This window comes from Boleophthalmus pectinirostris, unplaced genomic scaffold (assembly GCF_026225935.1).
Source record: "Boleophthalmus pectinirostris isolate CB_2022bp ecotype Guang Dong unplaced genomic scaffold, ASM2622593v1 HiC_scaffold_10, whole genome shotgun sequence".
In the NCBI taxonomy this organism is placed as follows: Eukaryota; Metazoa; Chordata; class Actinopteri; order Gobiiformes; family Gobiidae; genus Boleophthalmus; species Boleophthalmus pectinirostris.
In genome coordinates, this window is record NW_026570971.1 from 5,637,855 (window position 1) to 5,657,492 (window position 19,638).

The 19,638-nt window shown below is 43.3% G+C and overlaps 1 protein-coding gene across 1 annotated transcript in view; it reads left to right on the forward strand.

The window, feature by feature from the left end:
* Positions 1–17,498, forward strand: part of LOC110162646 (uncharacterized protein C14orf132) — a 74,653-nt gene extending 57,155 nt beyond the window's left edge. The window contains exon 3 of the mRNA XM_055160679.1: positions 17,265–17,498. Coding sequence (XP_055016654.1) covers positions 17,265–17,498 — 234 coding nt within the window. The remainder of the gene's footprint in view (positions 1–17,264) is intronic.
* The last annotated feature ends 2,140 nt before the right edge of the window (positions 17,499–19,638 follow it).

Genomic DNA, 19,638 nt, shown 5'->3' on the forward strand with positions numbered 1-19,638 from the left:
TTAAATTTTCCTTTTTAAATATCTTGACAAGCTTATAGAATAAATCATTATTGTAGGAATATAGAAATAATTCAGACTTAAAAGTGCTTCTCAAGTCTTATCAAGTCACAGGCCTCAAGTCCGAGGCAAGTCCCAAGTCACTGGCCTTCAAATTCAAGTCAAGTCTCAAGTCTTAGTCCATTTTATCAAGTCAAGTCTCAAATCCTAAAAATAGTGACTCAAGTCTGAGTCGAGTCCACTCAGAAAATGTGCATCTTAGAATTTTCCAGGATTGTTGCATCACTTGGACATTTTCTAAAGTTAGGTTTGGTTCAAAGTTTAGTCCTGGTTTGGATCTTATAATCAACTTTTCAGAACTTTAACCGTGTTTCTTCTCATGACCGTCTGAAGTTGTTTTTGGAGTGACTCGTGCTTGTTCGTGTCGTCTTTAATCGCTTATTTTCAAGATCCTTGTGTAGACCCAGACCTGATTTAGACCTGATTTATATTTGGGGTTAAATCCTGGTTCAGTCCGAGTGCAGTCCTGATCCAGACCTCATGTAGTCCTCCTCACCCTGTGTCATCATGTTTTGGTAAAATAGTTAAATCCTGTTTTAGACCTAAATTAATCCTGGGTTAGTCCTGAGTTAGACCTGGACTAGTCTTGGGTTAGACCTGGGTTAGACCTGGGTTAGTCCTGAGTTAGTCCCGAGTTAGTCCTGAGTTAGACCTGGGTTAGACCTGGGTTAGACCTGAGTTAGTCCTGAGTTAGTCCCGAGTTAGTCCTGAGTTAGACCTGGGTTAGACCTGGGTTAGTCCTGAGTTAGTCCTGAGTTAGTCCTGGTTAGACCTGGGTTAGTCCTGGTTAGTCCTGGTTAGTCCCGAGTTAGTCCTGAGTTAGACCTGGGTTAGACCTGGGTTAGTCCTGAGTTAGTCCTGAGTTAGTCCTGGGTTAGACCTGGGTTAGACCTGGGTTAGTCCTGGGTTAGACCTGGATTAGACATGAGTTAGACCGGTGGTTAGACCTGAATTAGAGCTGTATTAGACCTGGGTTAGTCCTGGGTTAGACCTGAGTTAGACCTGGGTTAGTCCTGTGTTAGACCTGGGTTAGTCCTGTGTTAGACCTGGGTTAGTCCTGGGTTAGTCCTGAGTTAGACCTGGGTTAGTCCTGAGTTAGACCTGGGTTAGTCCTGGGTTAGACCTGAGTTAGACCTGGGTTAGTCCTGTGTTAGACCTGGGTTAGTCCTGAGTTAGTCCTGACTCAGACCTAGGTTAGACATGGGTTAGACTTGGTTTAGACCTGGTTTAGACCTGGTTTCTGGTTTGGAGAGTTTAATCTTATTTAAATCCTAGACTTTAACTTAACAAAAACTTTTAACCATGTTGTCTCCTCAGTCAAAAACAAACCTGGAGTTGTATTTTTGTTTCATTCGTGTTTGTTTCATAATCCATGAATTGTTGCGTCATAGGTAAAACTCTGGACAGTTTTAAGTCCATAAATCATCCTTGGACTCACATTGTGGCACGATTTTCACGTTGTCTAATGCGTTTCTTCTTTTTTGTCGTTGTTCGTTCCCTTTGCCGACAGCAGGGGGAGCGTCCAGGCCCAACACCTCGATGGAAAGGCGTCGTTTGTAAAGTTTGTTTTCCAGACGTACATCATTTGAAGAGAGAAAATGTGAAGTACTGACATTCACCGGTGTCCTTTTTAAAACGCTCTTGTCAGACCTGATTTAATGCGCTCTGTTTGCCTGGTAATGTTCAAAATGTTCAATAAACAAAGTTGGGGAAAAAGGAAAATGTGAAGTGCAGATTCCAAGGTGACGAAAAGCAGGTTTAGGACAGAATGCGTAATATTTGTTTGTGAAGTGATGGAGAAGTGGTCCACGCTCGAATGTCCCCGTGTCCTTGCACCTCGCTTCGCTCCAGGGACAGATCGGTCTCAGAAGTGCTCCTCTGACTGACCTTCAACCTTTGTCCACCAAGACCAGGTCCATCAAGTCTGACAGATTCTAGATCTGTTTTAGACCCGGTTCAGTCCGAATGCAGTCCTGATCCAGACCTTGCGTAGTCCTCCTCACCTTGTGTCATCAGGTTTTGGTTTGGAGATAGTTAAATCTTATCTTAGACCTGGGTTAGTCCTGGTTTAGACCTCGTTAGTCCTGGGTTAGACCTGAGTTAGATCTGGGTTAGTCATGGTCAGACCTGGGTTAGTCCTGGTTTAGTCATGGGTTAGTCCTGGTTTAGTCCTGGGTTAGTCCTGGTTTAGACCTGGGTTAGTCCTGGATTAGTCATGGGTTAGTCCTGGATTAGTCATGGGTTAGTCCTGGGTTAGTCCTGGTTTAGACCTGGGTTAGTCCTGGTTTAGACCTGGGTTAGTCCTGGATTAGTCCTGGTTGAGACCTCGTTAGTCCTGGTTAGTTATCCTGGGTTAGTCATGGGTTAGACCTGGGTTAGTCCTGGTTTAGACCTGGGTTAGTCCTGGTTAGTCTGGATTAGTCATGGGTTAGTCCTGGTTTAGACCTGGTTAGTCCTGGATTAGTCATGGGTTAGTCCTGGTTTAGACCTGGGTTAGTCCTGGTTTAGTGGGTTTAGTCCTGGTTAGACCTGGTTAGTCCTGGTTAGTCCTGGGTTAGTCTGGTTTAGACTGGGTTAGTCCTGGATTAGTCATGGGTTAGTCCTGGTTTAGACCTGGTTAGTCCTGGTTAGTCCTGGTTAGTCCTGGTTTCTGGGTTAGTCCTGGATTTAGTCCTGGGTTAGTCCTGGTTTAGACTGGGTTAGTCTGGATTAGTCCTGGGTTAGTCCTGGTTTAGACCTGGGTTTAGTCCTGGATTAGTCCTGGGTTAGTCCTGGTTAGACCTGGTTAGTCCTGGTTAGTCCTGGATTAGTCATGGGTTAATCCTGGGTTAGTCCTGGTTAGTCCTGGGTTAGTCCTGGTTAGTCCTGGAGTCCTGGTTAGTCCTGGTTAGTCCTGGGTTAGTCCTGGATTAGTCAGTGTTAACCTGTTAGTCCTGGTTTAGTTACCTGTTAGTCCTGTTAGTCCTGGGTTAGAGACTGGGTTAGCCTGGTTCCTGGTAGTCCTGATTTAGACTGGTTAGTCTGGTTAGTCCTGATTAGTCCTGGTTAGACCTGGGTTAGTCCTGGTTAGTCCTGGATTAGTCCTGGTTTAGACCTGGGTTAGTCCTGGTTTAGACCTGGGTTAGTCCTGGTTTAGACCTGGGTTAGTCCTGGACTTAGACCTGCGTTATCCACTCTTTTGGTGTTTACAGAAACATTTGATCATGACTAGAGGTACAAAGATGAATGTGTTCATCTATGAATTGTCAATATTAAAGGTGCATTGTGTAACTTTTCCGGGGAAGGGTTGCTCACCTTCTTGTTTTTATGGATATGTTATTCCTCTGCCTGGAATATTCCACAGTGTGGCTTTAAACAACTCTTATGTTTCATTTATTAGATTCCAGGTGGTTTCACAGTTCAAAAATACCTAAACAGGCATTGTGACTGTGAGTGCAGTCGCCTCTCCACAGATCTGGTTTAATGCCATACTGTGAAACATTCCAGACAAAGCAAAAACATCTCCACAGGGAAAAAAGCATTTGACGGACCCTTCACCAGAAAAGTTACACAATGCACCTTTAGAATAAGATAATATTATAGTAAGAATCATAGAGTGTGTATGTACATGCACAACAGTATCCAAGTTGTGATTGGGTTTGTTGAGTGTCCCAAGTTGGCCTCGACCTCCGGAGGTAAACGTTGCGCCGCTTCCTCTTCTGTGTCGCTGTCGTCAGACTCAGCATCAGTTCCAGTTAGAATTATTCTGGTCTTTCTGAATCCCGACAGGATGGTTTCGGTGTCACTGAAGTCCAGGCTTTGTCCATCCATCCAGTGACTTCAGGAAAGTTTCATGGTGCATCCTCCCGGTGTCACAAGTTTCTCGCTCACTCCAAACTTTCTTTCTGCTGCTCGATTATCATTTTCAGCTGCAGATTTCACGACTTGCAGCTTGTAATCTGCAGAATCTGATTTTGTTTTTGGGGGGCATTTGTGTTCAGTCTTCTCAGTTTGTTTAAATGTTAAATTGTTCAGCGGTGCAGAAGTAACGGTGCGATCGACTGACATGACACAGACAGGACAGAGGCTCTTTCTGCAGGAGACATGCGCAGTAGAGCCAAGTGACAGTGGTGCAGGAGGAACCGGAGCAGCAGATACTCACACACAAGACTAGAACCTCTCACCGCTTCAGTGCGAAAATTTTAATACATAAGTCACACCGGAGGATAAGTCACAGGAAACACCCAAATCATGAAAAAAAGTGTGATTTATAGTCTGAAAAATACGGTAATTTAAGTGATTTTAACTTGCGTATATACAGTATTGTTTTTCTCCACTGTGGAATGAAGAATTACACGTCTTGATTCAAATGTTTGCCTAGAATAGTGTGTGTGTGTGTGTGTGTGTGTGTGTGTGTGTGTGTGTGTGTTTGTGTGTGTGTTTGTGTGTGTTTGTGTGAGTATACAGCAGTAGTCCTGTGTTGTGTGCATTTCAGGAGCATGAAACATAAAGTATGCATGTGCTTATGAATAATGATGGAGTGATGAGAGCGAAGGAGGGCAGGCTTCTCTCGTTTTACCTCATTTCTCTCGTGCCCGTTGTTCATTCGTTGTTTCTTTCGTTCCCGTGGTTTTCTTGTGGTTGTCGTCCTTAAATCTCCAGCAAGGGCCAATGTTTTATTTCGGTCGACTTGCTGCCTAAAAATACCCATACAGTTTGATTTGAACACTTACAAGCACTTACAGTACAAAAGAGATCACTGCACGAAATGTGACTACACAGCTCTATTAGATGTTTCTGGTTAAAAAAAGGAAAAACAAAGGATTGTGGGTGAGTTTTTAGTGAAGTTAAATTACAATAATAATAATCTAAATTATTGTTATAATAAATATTAATAATCTTAATCAGCGGAGGTCATCAGTCATCAGTTGTTCTGGACATAAAAAAAACAAAACAAAAAAACATCATTAGTTGAGCGGTCAGATCAGGTTGATGGTGTGATTCCAGTTCCCACAGATGAATGCTGTTGTTGTGTCCTTGGGCAAAACACTTAACTCACCTCGCCCCAGCGTCTGCGTACACTGGTGGTTCCTTGTTCTAAAGCACATTGAGCCTTGAAGGTGGAAAAACGCTGCATAAAAATGTGACTATTATTATACATCAGTAAATACTAGACATATAATATTTATTTAATTAATTAATTTCTTCAATAATAATACTAACAATAATAATAATAATAATAATAACAATAATAATAATAATAATAATAATGCATCAGTTTTATACAGCGTTTTTTTGGACACTTAAAGACACTTTACAGAGCGTTCACTCCATACGCAGCGATGATAAACTACTATTGTAGCCACAGCCGTCCTGGGGCAGACTGACAGAAGTGAGGCTGCCATCTTTGCCATCGGCCCCTGCGACCACCACCGACACTCACGAACACAACGCTTTCATACTAGGCAATGTGGGTGAAGTGCCTTGCCTGAGGACACAACAGCAGTTTTTATGACCGGCGCCCCCCTGTGGCACCTGATTTTCCCAGAGGTCTCAAATCCAAGTCCTGACGAGGCCCAGACATTCTGAGATCTGACGGGATCAGACTTTGACGAGCTGGTATGGCCACAAATTGACAATATTTGACATATTTGACTTAATTAATTTACATAAATATGACTTCTAACCTGAACCCTCTCAGGCTCAAATTAATTTTTAGTATCAGGAAAAATCTGATATTTGGGGAAAATTATAATATGGGGTAGTAATATACAATCCTGACGTTTTTATTCTTTGTAAACAAAAAAGTATTTTGCACTTCTGGCCGTTTGTGTGTAGTCATTCTTGCACAATCTGCATCGTCCATGTTTATCAGCATGGATGGGAGAAAAGGCTCCTGAGTAAAAAAAGCTCATAAAATATGGATGTGGAGTAAGTAGGTAATTGGAATTTAGCTGTTGCAAATCTGCAACGCCTGCCTGGAGAGGGTTAAAAAGATAGTGTTAATAGTGGTGACAAGTAAATTGTTCCTGACATTACAGCAGTAAAATTTCCTTAAAAAGCATCTAGTGCAGGGGTGTCAAACTCATTTTGGTCCGGGGGCCGTATCCAACCTACTTTAATCCTAAAGGGGCCGGATCAGAAACCTCATGTCACATAAACCCCAAAAATAACAATAAGTTCAAATATTTGTGCAGAGAAACACAAATCTATTACAGAAATCTTTTTTAATGGATGAATTATTTCTTTTACAAAATATTATAATATTATGAACAACCTGAAACTTTAAGAAAAATGTCATTTCAACACAATGTTTTAACATGAACTTGTATGCAAATTTGAATCAATTTTTCTTCCTGCACTCTGCGTCCACTTTTCTCATTTTTGACATTTTGCTGATGAGGGTGTCACGGTCAAAATTATTCGAGTCCTTTAAGAGCGTTTGGAAAGAGAGTTTAGGAAAGGCAGCTCTCTTTTGCTTCTGGCGCAGGTCAAACATGGAACACAGTGCAGATACGAGAGATTTCAACACTGCAGCGTTTTCTAAAGCTTTAAAACAGTGGTTATTCGGTGGTCAAATATGTCACCATGTTTAACCAAATGACATTTTTTGTATGGAGAGGTTGTTGGTTTAACTCTTGTCTTTGAACTTCAAATGAACGGTCTGAAATGAATTGTGTGTATAGTGATTAGTGAGTGTACTTTCGTTCTGCACTTTTGTGTGATTGTTGCTGTATTTTCCCCTGTCCTGCGGATGATTTGACATGAACCTGTCAAGGGACTGAAGATGGAAATGAGCCACACAGGCTTTTACAAATAAATAAATAAGAAAATGAAATGTGAAGCATAAACCGGGTCAACAAATCTGCAAACTTCACCTGAAAATTCTGACCTGCCCTCAAGATTCCAGTCCCAATTCCTCTGTGATTCCTTTGGCGTTCCTTCGCGGCTGTAATGTTTTTCCCTATAGTTTCCTGACGATTTAAAAATAGAGATGTTTGTGACGAATGCGGAGTACACGGTTGTGGCAGGAGAAGCGTGGATGAGGACGGGGGAGGGGGACATGATGGGTGAGTGTGTGTTTGTGTGCGTGTGTGTGTTTGTGTACACGCCTGTCCGCTCACATTACGCTCATGTGAACAGGAGGAGGATTCAGACCCCGTGTCATGCCATTATTCACCACCAGGGGCCAATGAGCACCCCCCCCTCCCGCCCCCCCCGAGCACCCCCCCTCTCCCCGACAGTGAGAGGGAAGACCCCGCTCCGAGTGTGTGTGTGTGTGTGTTTAAAACCTGTACACACACTGGCTTACGGGAGCACAAATGAGGTCCCATAATGTAAATTCTTGATAATAAAATCAAGTTCAAATAGAGGTGAACATTTTTACTGTCTTCAGGAATCTCACGGTCATGGAAATCCTGGAAAAGTCATGGGAATTGAAAACGTAATGTTCCAGACCTGGAAAAGTCATAGAATATGCAGGGATGTTTGATAAAAAATGGAAATGTCGGAGTGGCGGTGTGTAACCTGGTAAAGGTGCACTGTGTAACTGGGTCCATCACCTGCTTGTTTCTATGGAGATGTCATTGCTCTGCCTGGAATGTTCCACAAGAGCTGTTTTCAGGCCGGTCAGAATCGTGTAGGTGCCGGTTCTCGTACCAGTTCCACTGGGAACCAAAGTTCTCACCGGTGAACGACCCGCGTTCAAACCATTTACGTGAACCCATGACGCGTCATCGACAGAGGATTTACCATCAAATAAAAACAAGGTCAAATGAAAATGGACGTCACAGGGAGGAAAATAACAATCATGGATCACATCATAGACACCAACGAGTATTTCTACTTATACAAGTCGTTATTTATGTGCACCAAGCTCTGCTACAACATCGATCTGCTGAGGAGAAGGTGGCAGTGACGCCCAATCCAAAGATATAATCTTATCAGGCAAACATGGATACATGCAAAACGAACAGTACGAAATAGTTTCTGTAGACTTAAAACTTTTAATTTCATATGTGATATATTCAATTGCTCTTTGTTTGTTTATTTTGCCATGTGTGACCTGTATGAATGTGCTGATGTCTCCTGTGTCGTCACAGTTTGCAAGTATTACATGGTTCACATTGGGAACCAACTTTTCGGTTCCCAAATGCCCTGATTTCCGGCGTGAACACGTGAGTCGATCAAGATTAGGTGCGAGAACCGGCACTGTTCTCTGTCAGCCTGAAAACACCTACTGTGACATTAAACAGTTCTAACTTACATTTATTCAGTTCCAGGTGGTTTTATAGCTCATAAATACAGAGAGAAACAGGCACAGGCGACAGTAGCTCAGTTTGTAGAGCGTTTGTCCACTGATCAGAAGGTTGGTGGTTCGAATCAAACTCTCTTGACAGATGAATGCTGTTGTTGTCTCCTTTGGGAAGACACTTAACCCACCTCGCCCCCTGTGTCAGCGTACACTAGTGTATCAATGTGTGTGAATGTTTGAGTGGTTCTTTACTGTAAAATGCTTTGAAGGTGGAAAAGCGCTGTATATACCTGTGAGCAGGGTCACCTCTCCATAGATCTGACCTGTAACTTGGCCTGGTTTGGTCTCTGTGAAGTTGGAATTTCCATACTGTGAAACATTCCAGACAAAGCAATAACATCTCCATGGAGAAAAGCGTTAAAGTCAGTGTGCAGATGCACCGTGTTACCAACCAGAGGAATCAGACCCCCCACCAGAAAAGTTACACAATGCACCTTTAACTCATCCTTCACATTACCTTTCTGTGTCTCTTTCTATCTGTGGATGAAACTCATTAAACTACAAACTCCACAGACTCTCAGTGCTCATATAGGTCACAGCATTAGCATAAAAATGAGGATAAACTCTTGATTGACTTTAAAAACACACACTCACACTGGCTGGTCCTGTAAGAGTGTGTGTTTGAGATTGTGTATGTATTTGTGTGTGTGTTTTGTGTGTGTGTGTGTCGGACATATTCTGTTTACTCCATTGTTATCTAAAAAGCTTTGGAAATTATAAGTCTTTAGGGTTACATAAACAAACTAAATGTAAATGAGCAGAAGGTTGTGAACGTGCAGAATATGAGGTTTGTGATTTTGTTTACATAAAACCACTACAGGCTGAGAAAGTTTTTAAAGAGTGGAGGAGATAGCGTGCCGGTGAAAGTGAGGACCGGGTGTTTGGGGGGTGAGGGCGGAGATATCGTGCCGGCAAAAGTGAGGACTGGTTGTGTGGGAAGTGAGGGCTAAGACACTGTGCCAGAAAAAGTGAGGACTCGGTGTGTGTGGTGGGCGAGGGCTGAGGTACCGTGCCGGGGAAAGTGAGGACCTGGTGTGTGGAGGACAAGGGCTGAGGTACAGTGCCTGTGAAAAGTGAGGACTGGTTGTGTGAAGGGCGAGGGCTGAGGTACCGTGCTGAAAAAAGTGAGGATCAGGTGTGTAGTGGGCGAGGGTTGAGGTACCGTGCCGGCGAAAGTGAGGATCAGGTGTGTGGGGGGGGCGAGGGCTGAGGTACCGTGTCGGAAAAAGTGAGGACCTGGTGTTTGGGGGGTGAGGGCTGAGATTTCATGCTCCCAAAAGTGAGGACTGGTTGTGTGGGAGGTGAGGGCTAAGACACTGTGCCAGAAAAAGTGAGGACTCGGTGTGTGCGGTGGGCGAGGGCTGAGGTACCGTGCCGGCAAAAGTGACGACTGGTTGTGTAGGGGCGAGGGCTGAGATATCGTGCCGGCGAAAGTGAGGACCGGGTGTGTGGGGGGCGAGGGTTGAGGTACCGTGCTGGCGAAAGTGAGGACTGGGTGTGTGGGGCACGAGGGCTGAGACACCGTGCCGGCAAAAGTGAGGACCAGGTGTTTGGGGGGGCGAGGGTGGAGATACCGTGCTGGTGAAAGGGAGGACTGGGTGTGTATGTGGCGGGGGCGGAGATACCATGCCAGCAAAAGTGAGGACCGGGTGTGTAAGGGCCGGAGATGGCGGAGATATAGTGCCGACAAAAGTGAGGACCATAGTTTTGCGAGGATTCACGTGGTTCAGAGGGACACAGTCAAGGCAGGGGGCAATTTTTGTCAAGGTGGCTGCCCTAACTATAAAGCGCTGTAAAAGTCTTAAAGTCTACCACTGCGCTATCATAAGGTGAGTGGAAAGGGTTAACATTTCATATTTAGCCCTAAAAGTCTGATCAATTGTACCCATGTAGGTGCCGTAAAGTAAAGGAAAATTCACTTTAGGTCATGAAAAAGTCACGGAAAAGTTTTGAAATGTTGTCAGTGAAAAAGAGAGGGAACCCTGGCGGCAATTCCAGGGCTGAAATGATCCAAATGATTCTTGTGAAGCTGTACGGAGTTTAAAAACATGACATCACAAGGTGGAATATAAATCTGCAGGGTTTGTGTGTTAAATTAAAGATGTGTGAATGAAACAAAACACAACTCCAGGTCTGTTTGTGATGAGGAAACTACATTAGAACATACTGTAGATCAGAATATAGCGTAACATTGGCCCTTTAATCACTTATTTGCTCATCACTTTGTTCTCCAACGTTTTTTTACATTTTTATTCGTACACAAACTTCCATCCATCTCTCAGTCCCGCCCCCTGAAAGAGCTGGGAGCGTAGGCACAGACAGATGAGTGAAGGACATGTTCATAGCATTGTTGTCCTCCTCTGCATAAGTCCCTCTCTCCTCTCTCTTTTCTCTCTGTCACACCAAACCAGCTTATTTTCCTTAAAGTTTACATGGAAATAATAATTCTGAATTGAGGTTTACATGGAAACCACCAAGGGTTTCAGTCACGTGATCATGAGGATGCGTGAATTTCAGGTGGAGGGCAGGAAGTGAAGACAAACACAGACAATAGATGAAGGCAAAGTACAAAAGTTTGGAGGCATAGAACTTTTTTTGTCAGTGGATGGGTCCTCAACCTTTGTGCAAAACGCCTAAATGATGATTATCGTTTGGTCTTCCCCCAGGGTGAGTGTTTCTCTTATTTTATGTGTATAGATGTTATGGGAAAAACTGCAGTGTATCGGCAGTGACCTTTATCTGAACTATTTCATGTCAACAAACGTCGTTAGCCGTTAGTCATTAATGATTCGTTTATGTTTAGGTAAACCACAAAAAACAATTTAGCTTTGTAACAAACCTTTGTCGACGTGTTCACTGCAGACACGAGCATTAGCGAATTCTGCTCCTCCCGCCCGCTAACAGGTTTGTAACACACTTTTTACGCCGTTGTTCTGTCGGCTTTTCCCATTTCTGACCTTTGTGGACGACTATATTCGTACTCTAAAAAAATCGCTTTTCCTTCTCTCGGTTAGAACGATTGGCACAGCCGTAAACTACACAACACATCGGCATTTTTCTCCAGTCAGTTCACTTCCTGCCCTCCGTCTGATTTTGTGTGCTGACAAACGTAGCCCTGTGACGTCTCGTGAAACCCAGATATTCAACATCTGGGCATTGGGAAGGGTTGAACAGAGACACCAACTTATTTATGTCCACCGGAAGAAAACACACACTTAAGCTGCTTTATATGAATGGACTTATATTCTAGCCTCTTAGTGTTTTGGCGGTGAATTACTTCAAGGCGTATAGACCTACATCAATGTATCAGCGTTTTCAGGCGTCCACACAGTACCGGATCAGATCCATACTGAAATGAATTTGTTGGAGCTGGCGGCACCAGATCGTTCCGTCTCTGGAGCCGTTTTCCATCGGATTAGTGTGACCGAACACTGCACCTGCAACGAAAACGACTCGAATACGAACTAGTGTGGACGGGGCTATGGAGTAAGAAAGCTGTCAAAAATATTCGTGCGCGTAAAATAGAAATCCGTGCGTATTTGGGAAATCCGTGCATATTTGGCTGTAGTTGCGCATAAAATAAATATTTGTAAACTCTCAAATGAGTCCAGTCGTACATAAAATATATTGTGTGTATTTTATCCATCAGAATACGAATTGAAAAATTACGACGTCATGAATTACAATCACGAAATGAAAATTTACGATTACGCTTTCATCAGTACGAATACGAATTCACAGACGGAACTTTACTGTCAAAAATACGTCATCACTTCACAGACATTATCCATCGAGCAGAAGAAACATCGATCAAGATCAAGACTGTGCAGCTCAAGTTTGTAGCAGAGGGTAAACACAGAGTGGCTGTAGTCGTGAATGTTTTAATCTAAACATACAGAGAACCTGATATTTGCTAATTAGCCCTGGGATAACGTTACGTCGGATGTTGCCAACTGGCTCCACTATGTTTTCTAACATATAGGTGCAATTTCCCGTTCAAAGGAGGTGTTTCTACACAATATTATACAGCAGCGTTCGGTTCCTGAATTCAAGACATTTTTACAATAGATTTTAATGAACCCACTTGTTGGTCGCTGTTGTAGCTTCTTGTGCTTTTACTCTGTTTTTACCCTCTGCTACAAACTTGAGCTGCGCAGTCTTGATCTTGATCGATGTTTCTTCTGCTCGATGGATAATGTCTGTGAAGTGATGACGTATTTTTGACAGTAAAATTCCGTCTGTGAATTCGTATTCGTACTGATGAAAGCGTAATCGTACATTTTCATTTCGTGATTGTAATTCATGACGTCGTAATTTTTCAATTCGTATTCTGATGGATAAAATACACACAATATATTTTATGTACGACTGGAGTCATTTGAGAGTTTACAAATATTTATTTTATGCGCAACTACAGCCAAATACGCACGGATTTCTATTTTACGCGCACGAATATTTTTGACAGCTTTCTTACTCCATACGGGGCCTTACTTTAGTTACTTGAAGGTTCTTCTTCAGGTGCTTTATCCCATGGAGATGTTATTGCTTTGTCTGAAATGTTGTAATCTGTTGTCATTTTTATTTGTAATTGGAGTTTGATTTAGTCTACTTTTGAGTTCAGTGTATACTTTTTGCACTGCCTTATATCCTACGTTGCTTGTTAATTAAAAGGGTCACCTATTATTTACCCGTTAAGTTCTGCTGTCTGTTGCTTCCTTTCATCCGCAGGAACAGGTTGTAACGCCGTCCATCTCTCCATCCCTTCTCTGCCTCTCCCCCTGAAAGAGCTCAGAGTGTGAAGGACATGTTTATATCGTTATTGTCCTCCTCTCCTCTCCTCTCCTTTCCTGTCTTTCTCTCTCTTTCTCTTTCTCTTACACCAAACCAGCCGTCACCAGACCCACATTGTCCAAACTCATACATCATGTGCTCCGGTTGCGTTTGCAATATTCATGGGGGTAATTAAGGCGCGCCCCGTGTGACGAGGGGGGCGGGGTTAAAAACTTACAATTATGATGTCACGCGGAGGTCCCTGGCAGGGCTTTTAATAATAGACCGTAGAGCCACGCAGAGGTAATTGCATAACTGTTACCATAGCAACCGTAGTGTAAAAAAAAAAAAAAAAAAGGGGGGGGCGAAAGATAAAGCTGCAGTTCCAGTCGCCCCAGGAGGAGGAAGGAGGAAGGATCTCGGAATGACACAATCACAGAGTTAAAGCTCCTATAGTACACAAAAATGAGCTCTGAATCATGTTATAATGGTGTTACCTCCTCAAAAACACACCCGGAGTTGTGTTTTGTTTCATTCACACATCCTCAAAATGCTCTGTTCCAGCTTGTGATGTCACGAAGTGGTGGTTTTCAAGTTAACAGCTCCAGAGTTGATGTGGTTGAGGTTAATTCAACTTCTCTTAGTGTTAATTTGGTTCCTCCCGTTCACCACTTCAAACTCTTGTGAGAGAAGAGCAGTTTGAACCAGTTTTGTACATAATTTCATCTTAAATTAACTCAAATAAAGTAAAAATAAAATAAAACAACTCTCTGTGTTGTTTAGAGAAATCAGGATAACTCTCTAAAGTGTTATCTGTTTACTCTCAAAACGTTAAAATAACTCTGGATTTCGGGGTTAAACAGGAACTTTGGCCCAGTGTTACTTAATTAACATTTACAAAAATGTTAAATTAACTCTAGAACAGATTAAACTCATATTAACTCTGAGAAAATGTTAAAGTTGATTCTGTGAGAGTCAATTTTAACACTCCACTTTTTGTTGTGTAGAGAATCCTGAAGGGTGTAACATTTTCAAAACAATTTATTAGCATGTTTCACGTTCATTTCGATGCTCTGAGTCGCCCTTCCTTTTGCCCTCCATGCTAAGTCACTCCCCCTTCAGAGCACTGTTACAACACAATTAGCGTGCGTCCCTCTAATGCAGGGGTCTCAAACTCAAATTACCTGGGGGCCACATTAGATAAAGTCTGAGTGAGGCTGGGCCGCGTTGAGTATTCGATAAAAAAAATAAACGCCGTATGTGCACGTGTACTCGTATTAACAGATCCACTTAGGCTACGTTCAGACTGCAGGGCTTAACGCTCAATTCCGATTTTTTGGTGAAATCCGATGTTTTTGCGAGGTCGTTCACATTTCCAATTAAATGTGACTTGTATGCGATCCCCTGTGTGAACGTTAAACGGCCCGAAAGTGTCCCGCATGTGACACTGGAGACACGACGACGTCAACCGCAGCGAGCGTCTCTGTGTTTACGGAAGTTGTCCAAACATGGACGCAGCATCGAGCACCTGGAGATTTTAAAGTTCCTCTCGTACCGGAGCCAGAACATGAACAACTTACTTGTTTTAAGGAGGAGATTGAGAAGGAGAAGGACGAGGTTTTTGGTCGTGGTGTTTTGTGGGACAGCGGCAGCGACGTCCGTTGAAAGGAACGTGTGGATGTGGAGACGGAGCCAAGAGTGGTGAGTGGTGATGTGCTTCACTTCAGTGACACGGAGTTCATTAACAATTTTCACCTACTTCAGCGCAGAATAGTGACGTTTGTGTCTTGTTGATAACGTGTAGGTGGATGAATGCACTTTGGCCGTTCACACTGAAGTCACATGTCAAAAGATCAGATATGTATCGGTTTCAGGAGCACATATCCAAGTGTCCTGGGTCACATTTGAAAAAATCGGATCTGTGTTGTTCAGACTGTCATTAAAAGATCAGATACAGGTCACATAGAGGCCAAAAAATTTGATTTGGGTCACTTCAGGCTGCAGTCTGAACGCAGCCTTAGACTCGTTGCTTCACAACTGCTGTAAGTTGAGTTTTGGGACGTAAGCTGCGTTAATAATCTGTTGTTGTGAATCTGCATGGGCACCGATTGCAGCTTCATCTGTCAGTGCGGCTCGCGGTCGGGGGGTGGGGTTGTGTGTACATCTACCGCGGGACCGCACTGACATTATTCTTTGGAATTAAATGGAGGGTCGCAAAAAATCCTTCCGAGGGCCGCGAGTCTGAGACCCCTGCACTAATGAAACTATGGCACTTCACATCAGGTTTGTTGCTGCTGTATCATGTTTTTGTGTATTTCTGGAGAATTGTCATGTGGGAGAATGGGTGATGTAGACTTGTGGGCGGAGCCTTGTACAGAATCTTACAGCAAACTCTAAGCAGGGTTGAATTAGGGCCTAGGGAGATTGTTAGGTTTTGCTATTTTTGTATTGAAAACTCAATGTGGAGGTTCCTTGCAGTTCTTTGATAGACTTGCATGTGTTTGATCAGTACAGATGATCGTAGAGCTTGTTTTCCAGGTGTTCCAGGCTGTAGAGGAGCAGAGGTAAAGACACGCCTCAGTTGGTCCATCACATCCACAGACAGAAGGTGTGCGCTGGGGCAGGGGTTTGGACTCTGCTCTGGTTCTGGTTCTGAGCTTCAGTTTAGGTTTGCTCCATCTGGTCCTGCTTCTACAAACCTGCATCACCTCCACAGCATTAGTCACAGTCACAGTCACAGTGAAGACTTTGCTGGACTCTGGTCAAATGGTCATCAAACTTTTACATTGTTTGAAATGTTCCAGAGCATTCTTCATTCACGCCACACTCAGGGGTGGTACAACTCTGATACCACAACCGTAGTCACTGACAATCCTCTGTCAGTCACTCACACACCACATTCATACTGGGCAAGGTGGACAAAGTGTCTTGTTTAAGGACACAGTTTCAGTATGCACTAGAGCAGGGGTGCTTCTTTTTTTTTTTTTTTTTTTTTTTTCTCAACCGACCAAAATGAATCAATTTTAGCGGGTCATAATATTTTGCATGTTAAGAGAGCACATTTAGAGAAATGTTCTAATTGTTCTGTTTTAGGGGAACACATTGGTTTGGTCTTAAATCTGCAGACAGGCTATAATTACACATTTGAATCAAAATCTTTACTTCTTACAAATGTCAGCAAATCTTGAAGAGCCAAGTGTACAGGCTGCACTAGAGCCACTGTGGCAGGGAGTTCCTCCGTGTGTGTCCCATAGACTGTATTTATAAATGGACATATCTAACGCGTTAGTCGCCGTGTTCCAAGTAGGAAGTTGGTATTCTGGCTCCTTCTGACTCTGGCTCCTACATTGGAATATTGTTGCCCCTCTCTCTGTAACTGCTGCTGTGAGTCCTGTCATTTTGGTCTCAAAATGTTTGTATGAACTCGTTCTGCATTATCCTGGTGATGATGCGTCATAAAAATCCTATTCATAATATAAAGTCTCACTCCAGATTTGCCCCTGTAATCATTAACCGTCTCCAGGCAGGTGTTGCAGATTTGCAACAGCTAAATACCAGTTACCTACTAACTCCAAATCCATATTTTATGAGCCTTTTTTACTCAGGAGCCTTTTTTCACATCCATGCTGATAAACATGGATGATGCAGACTGTGCAAGAATGACTACACACAAACGGCCTGCCAGAAGTGCAAAGTACTTTTGTTGTTTACAAAGGAAAAAATTGTTTCTTGGAGCACCACACAAAAAAATTATGTTCTGCCACTGTAAAGCTGTTACACTGTGCTTTATGTTTTCATTGTTATGAAAAGTGATATACAAATAAAGTTAGCGTTCATATCATTTTCAGTCTTCAGTGTTAATTTACCACACCGGACCAATGCTGCAAATCTGAAACATCCCAGAACACAGTGCATGTGAAGGTCTCTCTCCAAAAAAAGAGGATTATTATGATCATTTTCTCCAAATATCAGATTTTTTCCTGTTACTAAAATTTAATTTGAGCCTGAGAGGGTTAACATCAGGAGCTGAACGCTGTCGGTGACGTCATACTCGCTTAGTGCACTTCTTTATACAGTCTATGGTGTGTGCAGATCCCGGTGATGACATTAGATATGACCTTTTGTCTCTGCTGTGTGTGTGCAGATCCCAGTGATGACGGGGGCCTTCATGGACTCGTCTCCTAACGATGACTACAGCGGAGAACACTCTCTGTTTAACTCTTCAGCCAACGTCCACGCAGCCGCCGCAGCGTCAGCTCAGAGCCAGCAGGAGGAGCAGCAGAGCATGTCCTCTGACGCCATCTGGCTGTGGATCGCCATCATCGCGACCATCGGCAACATCGTGGTGGTGGGCGTGGTCTATGCCTGCACCTTCTGATACTTGGACAAACAGGGTGACTGAAAGAAGGATGGACTAAAGAAGGATGGAGTAAAGAAGGATGGAAAGTGGATGAAATGGAGATGGATGAAATGGAGATGGATGAAATGGAGATGGATGAAAGCTGGAGAATCGGATGAACTTGTGATAGTTTCATAGATGTTGGGATCTTCTAAGAAAGCCTGAATCTGAAATCTTTGGATTTCATCTTGATGAGAAGATTGTCCTGTCATATTAGGGAGAGAAGGGTCAATGTGTGCTTAATATTCAAGTGGAAAACCAAGCTATAACTCTTTATTTTATGAACTGAAATGCAGAGGTGGGTAGTCGTCACATTTACTCAAGTACATTTACTTAAGTGACTTTTGAATAACAAATATTTGACAGTGTAACCGTACTTTTACTTGTCCCACTGTAAGTCTCCAAGTGGCAAATGATTTATGTTGACAATATGAAATGATCTGAACATTTGTGTTTCTTACAGAAAAACTCAATTTGTATTTCTTGTAATTTAAAGGAAATAAATGTAAGACTTTGATTTCAGATTCCATAAACATGACCTGTGTCCCCAGATATGAGATTGACACAGTATGTTGCAATCAAATATAATGTAAATATACATTTTACTGATACAAATTCTAATGCCGAATTATTCTTAGTCACAAAAACATTGGACATGTTTAGCAGAATGAGCCTCTCGTGACTCTCTCATTTGTGTTGCCAGTTCCAATGCTGAAATCCAGTTGGTTTAAACCTACCGTATTTTCCGGACTATTGAGCTCACCTGAAAATACGCCGCATCAACAACATTTTAACAAAATTTTTAAATTGTACATATATTGGCCGCACCTGAATATAAGCTGCAGGTGTCCACGTCTTCAAGAACATTTTCAAGTTCAGGCCATCTGTTTTTATCGCCTTTTTGCGTCGAGTCAGTTCGTCACGCTGCCGTCGCCAAAATCTCATCATCGACTCACTGATGTCGAGTTCACGTGCGGCAGCTCTGTTTCCTTCTTCCACAGACACATCAATCGCCGTTAACTTAAAGGTTGTATGGAGGATTTTTTTTGTTTCAAATTGTCAATGATAGATTATAGAGATGCAGTAGCCTTGTAATTATGATGACCAAAAAAAAGAGAATAAAAATTCATCAACTCTGGACGTGGTGGGGCTAAACATTTGCCAATAGATAACGACACTGCCTCGTTATCTGTGAGCTGACAGGCTGTCAATCAAACTCCCTACGTTTCTAGCGTAACTGACTTGCCTGCGCCGCCGGTACGTGGTTTACGTACGACTGTCACGCAGTCCACAGACGCAAGACGCACAGACGCTGTTTACTCCACCAACGCAACAGTTCTTAGCGGCTTTTTTTGACCTATATCTTCCTCGCAGTTCGCACAAAGTTTGTTGCAATGGCGACAAGAATCCAGGAGCAGTTCGCCGCAAAAGAAAGTCCGTTTTTGAGGTCGCTGAAAGAAGAAGACAAGGGGAAAAGCAGCGAAAGCCAAACTAAGGTGATTCTTGGAGATTCATTCCAGCGATGGCGCGACTGAAGCAGACGCAGGGTCTAAAGACTGACGCACTGGTCCACAAATTACTCCTGGACAGGAAACTTCTGCTTATTATGAAAACGTACTTTATTTCCAAGAGCGAGACAAACGTTTTTCAGGACACGAAAGCGATATCCTATGTCTGAAAACGTAATTTTCAAGGCAAAGAAAGAGTCCGCTTGCTGCTGCGTGTTGTAGCTAGTTCATTCGCACTGAATCTCCGCGCAACCTTCTCTGCTCCCCTTTCCTGCTCCTGTCCCCGCTGCCCGATCCGCTCTTCCCCCTGCTCCTCACTTCTCGGGCACGGAATCTCCGCGCACCGCTCCCCTCTCCTCTCTCCTCTCTCGCTCCCTGCTCCGCTCTTCTCCCTGCTCTGCGCACGAAATGTTCGCGCACGAAATGTCCGCACGCCCGCTCCCCCCGCTCCTCACTTCTCCGTCTTGCCTAAACAACACTGTAGTTAGTTGTTTACAAGTCATGTGCACCGGCTGTAAACAAACCTGTTTCTGGTGTAAGGAGGAGGCGGGAGGAGGCGTTTCTACGTAGGAGCTGTAGGGGAGGGGGGGTGGTTTCACGCATGCGCAACA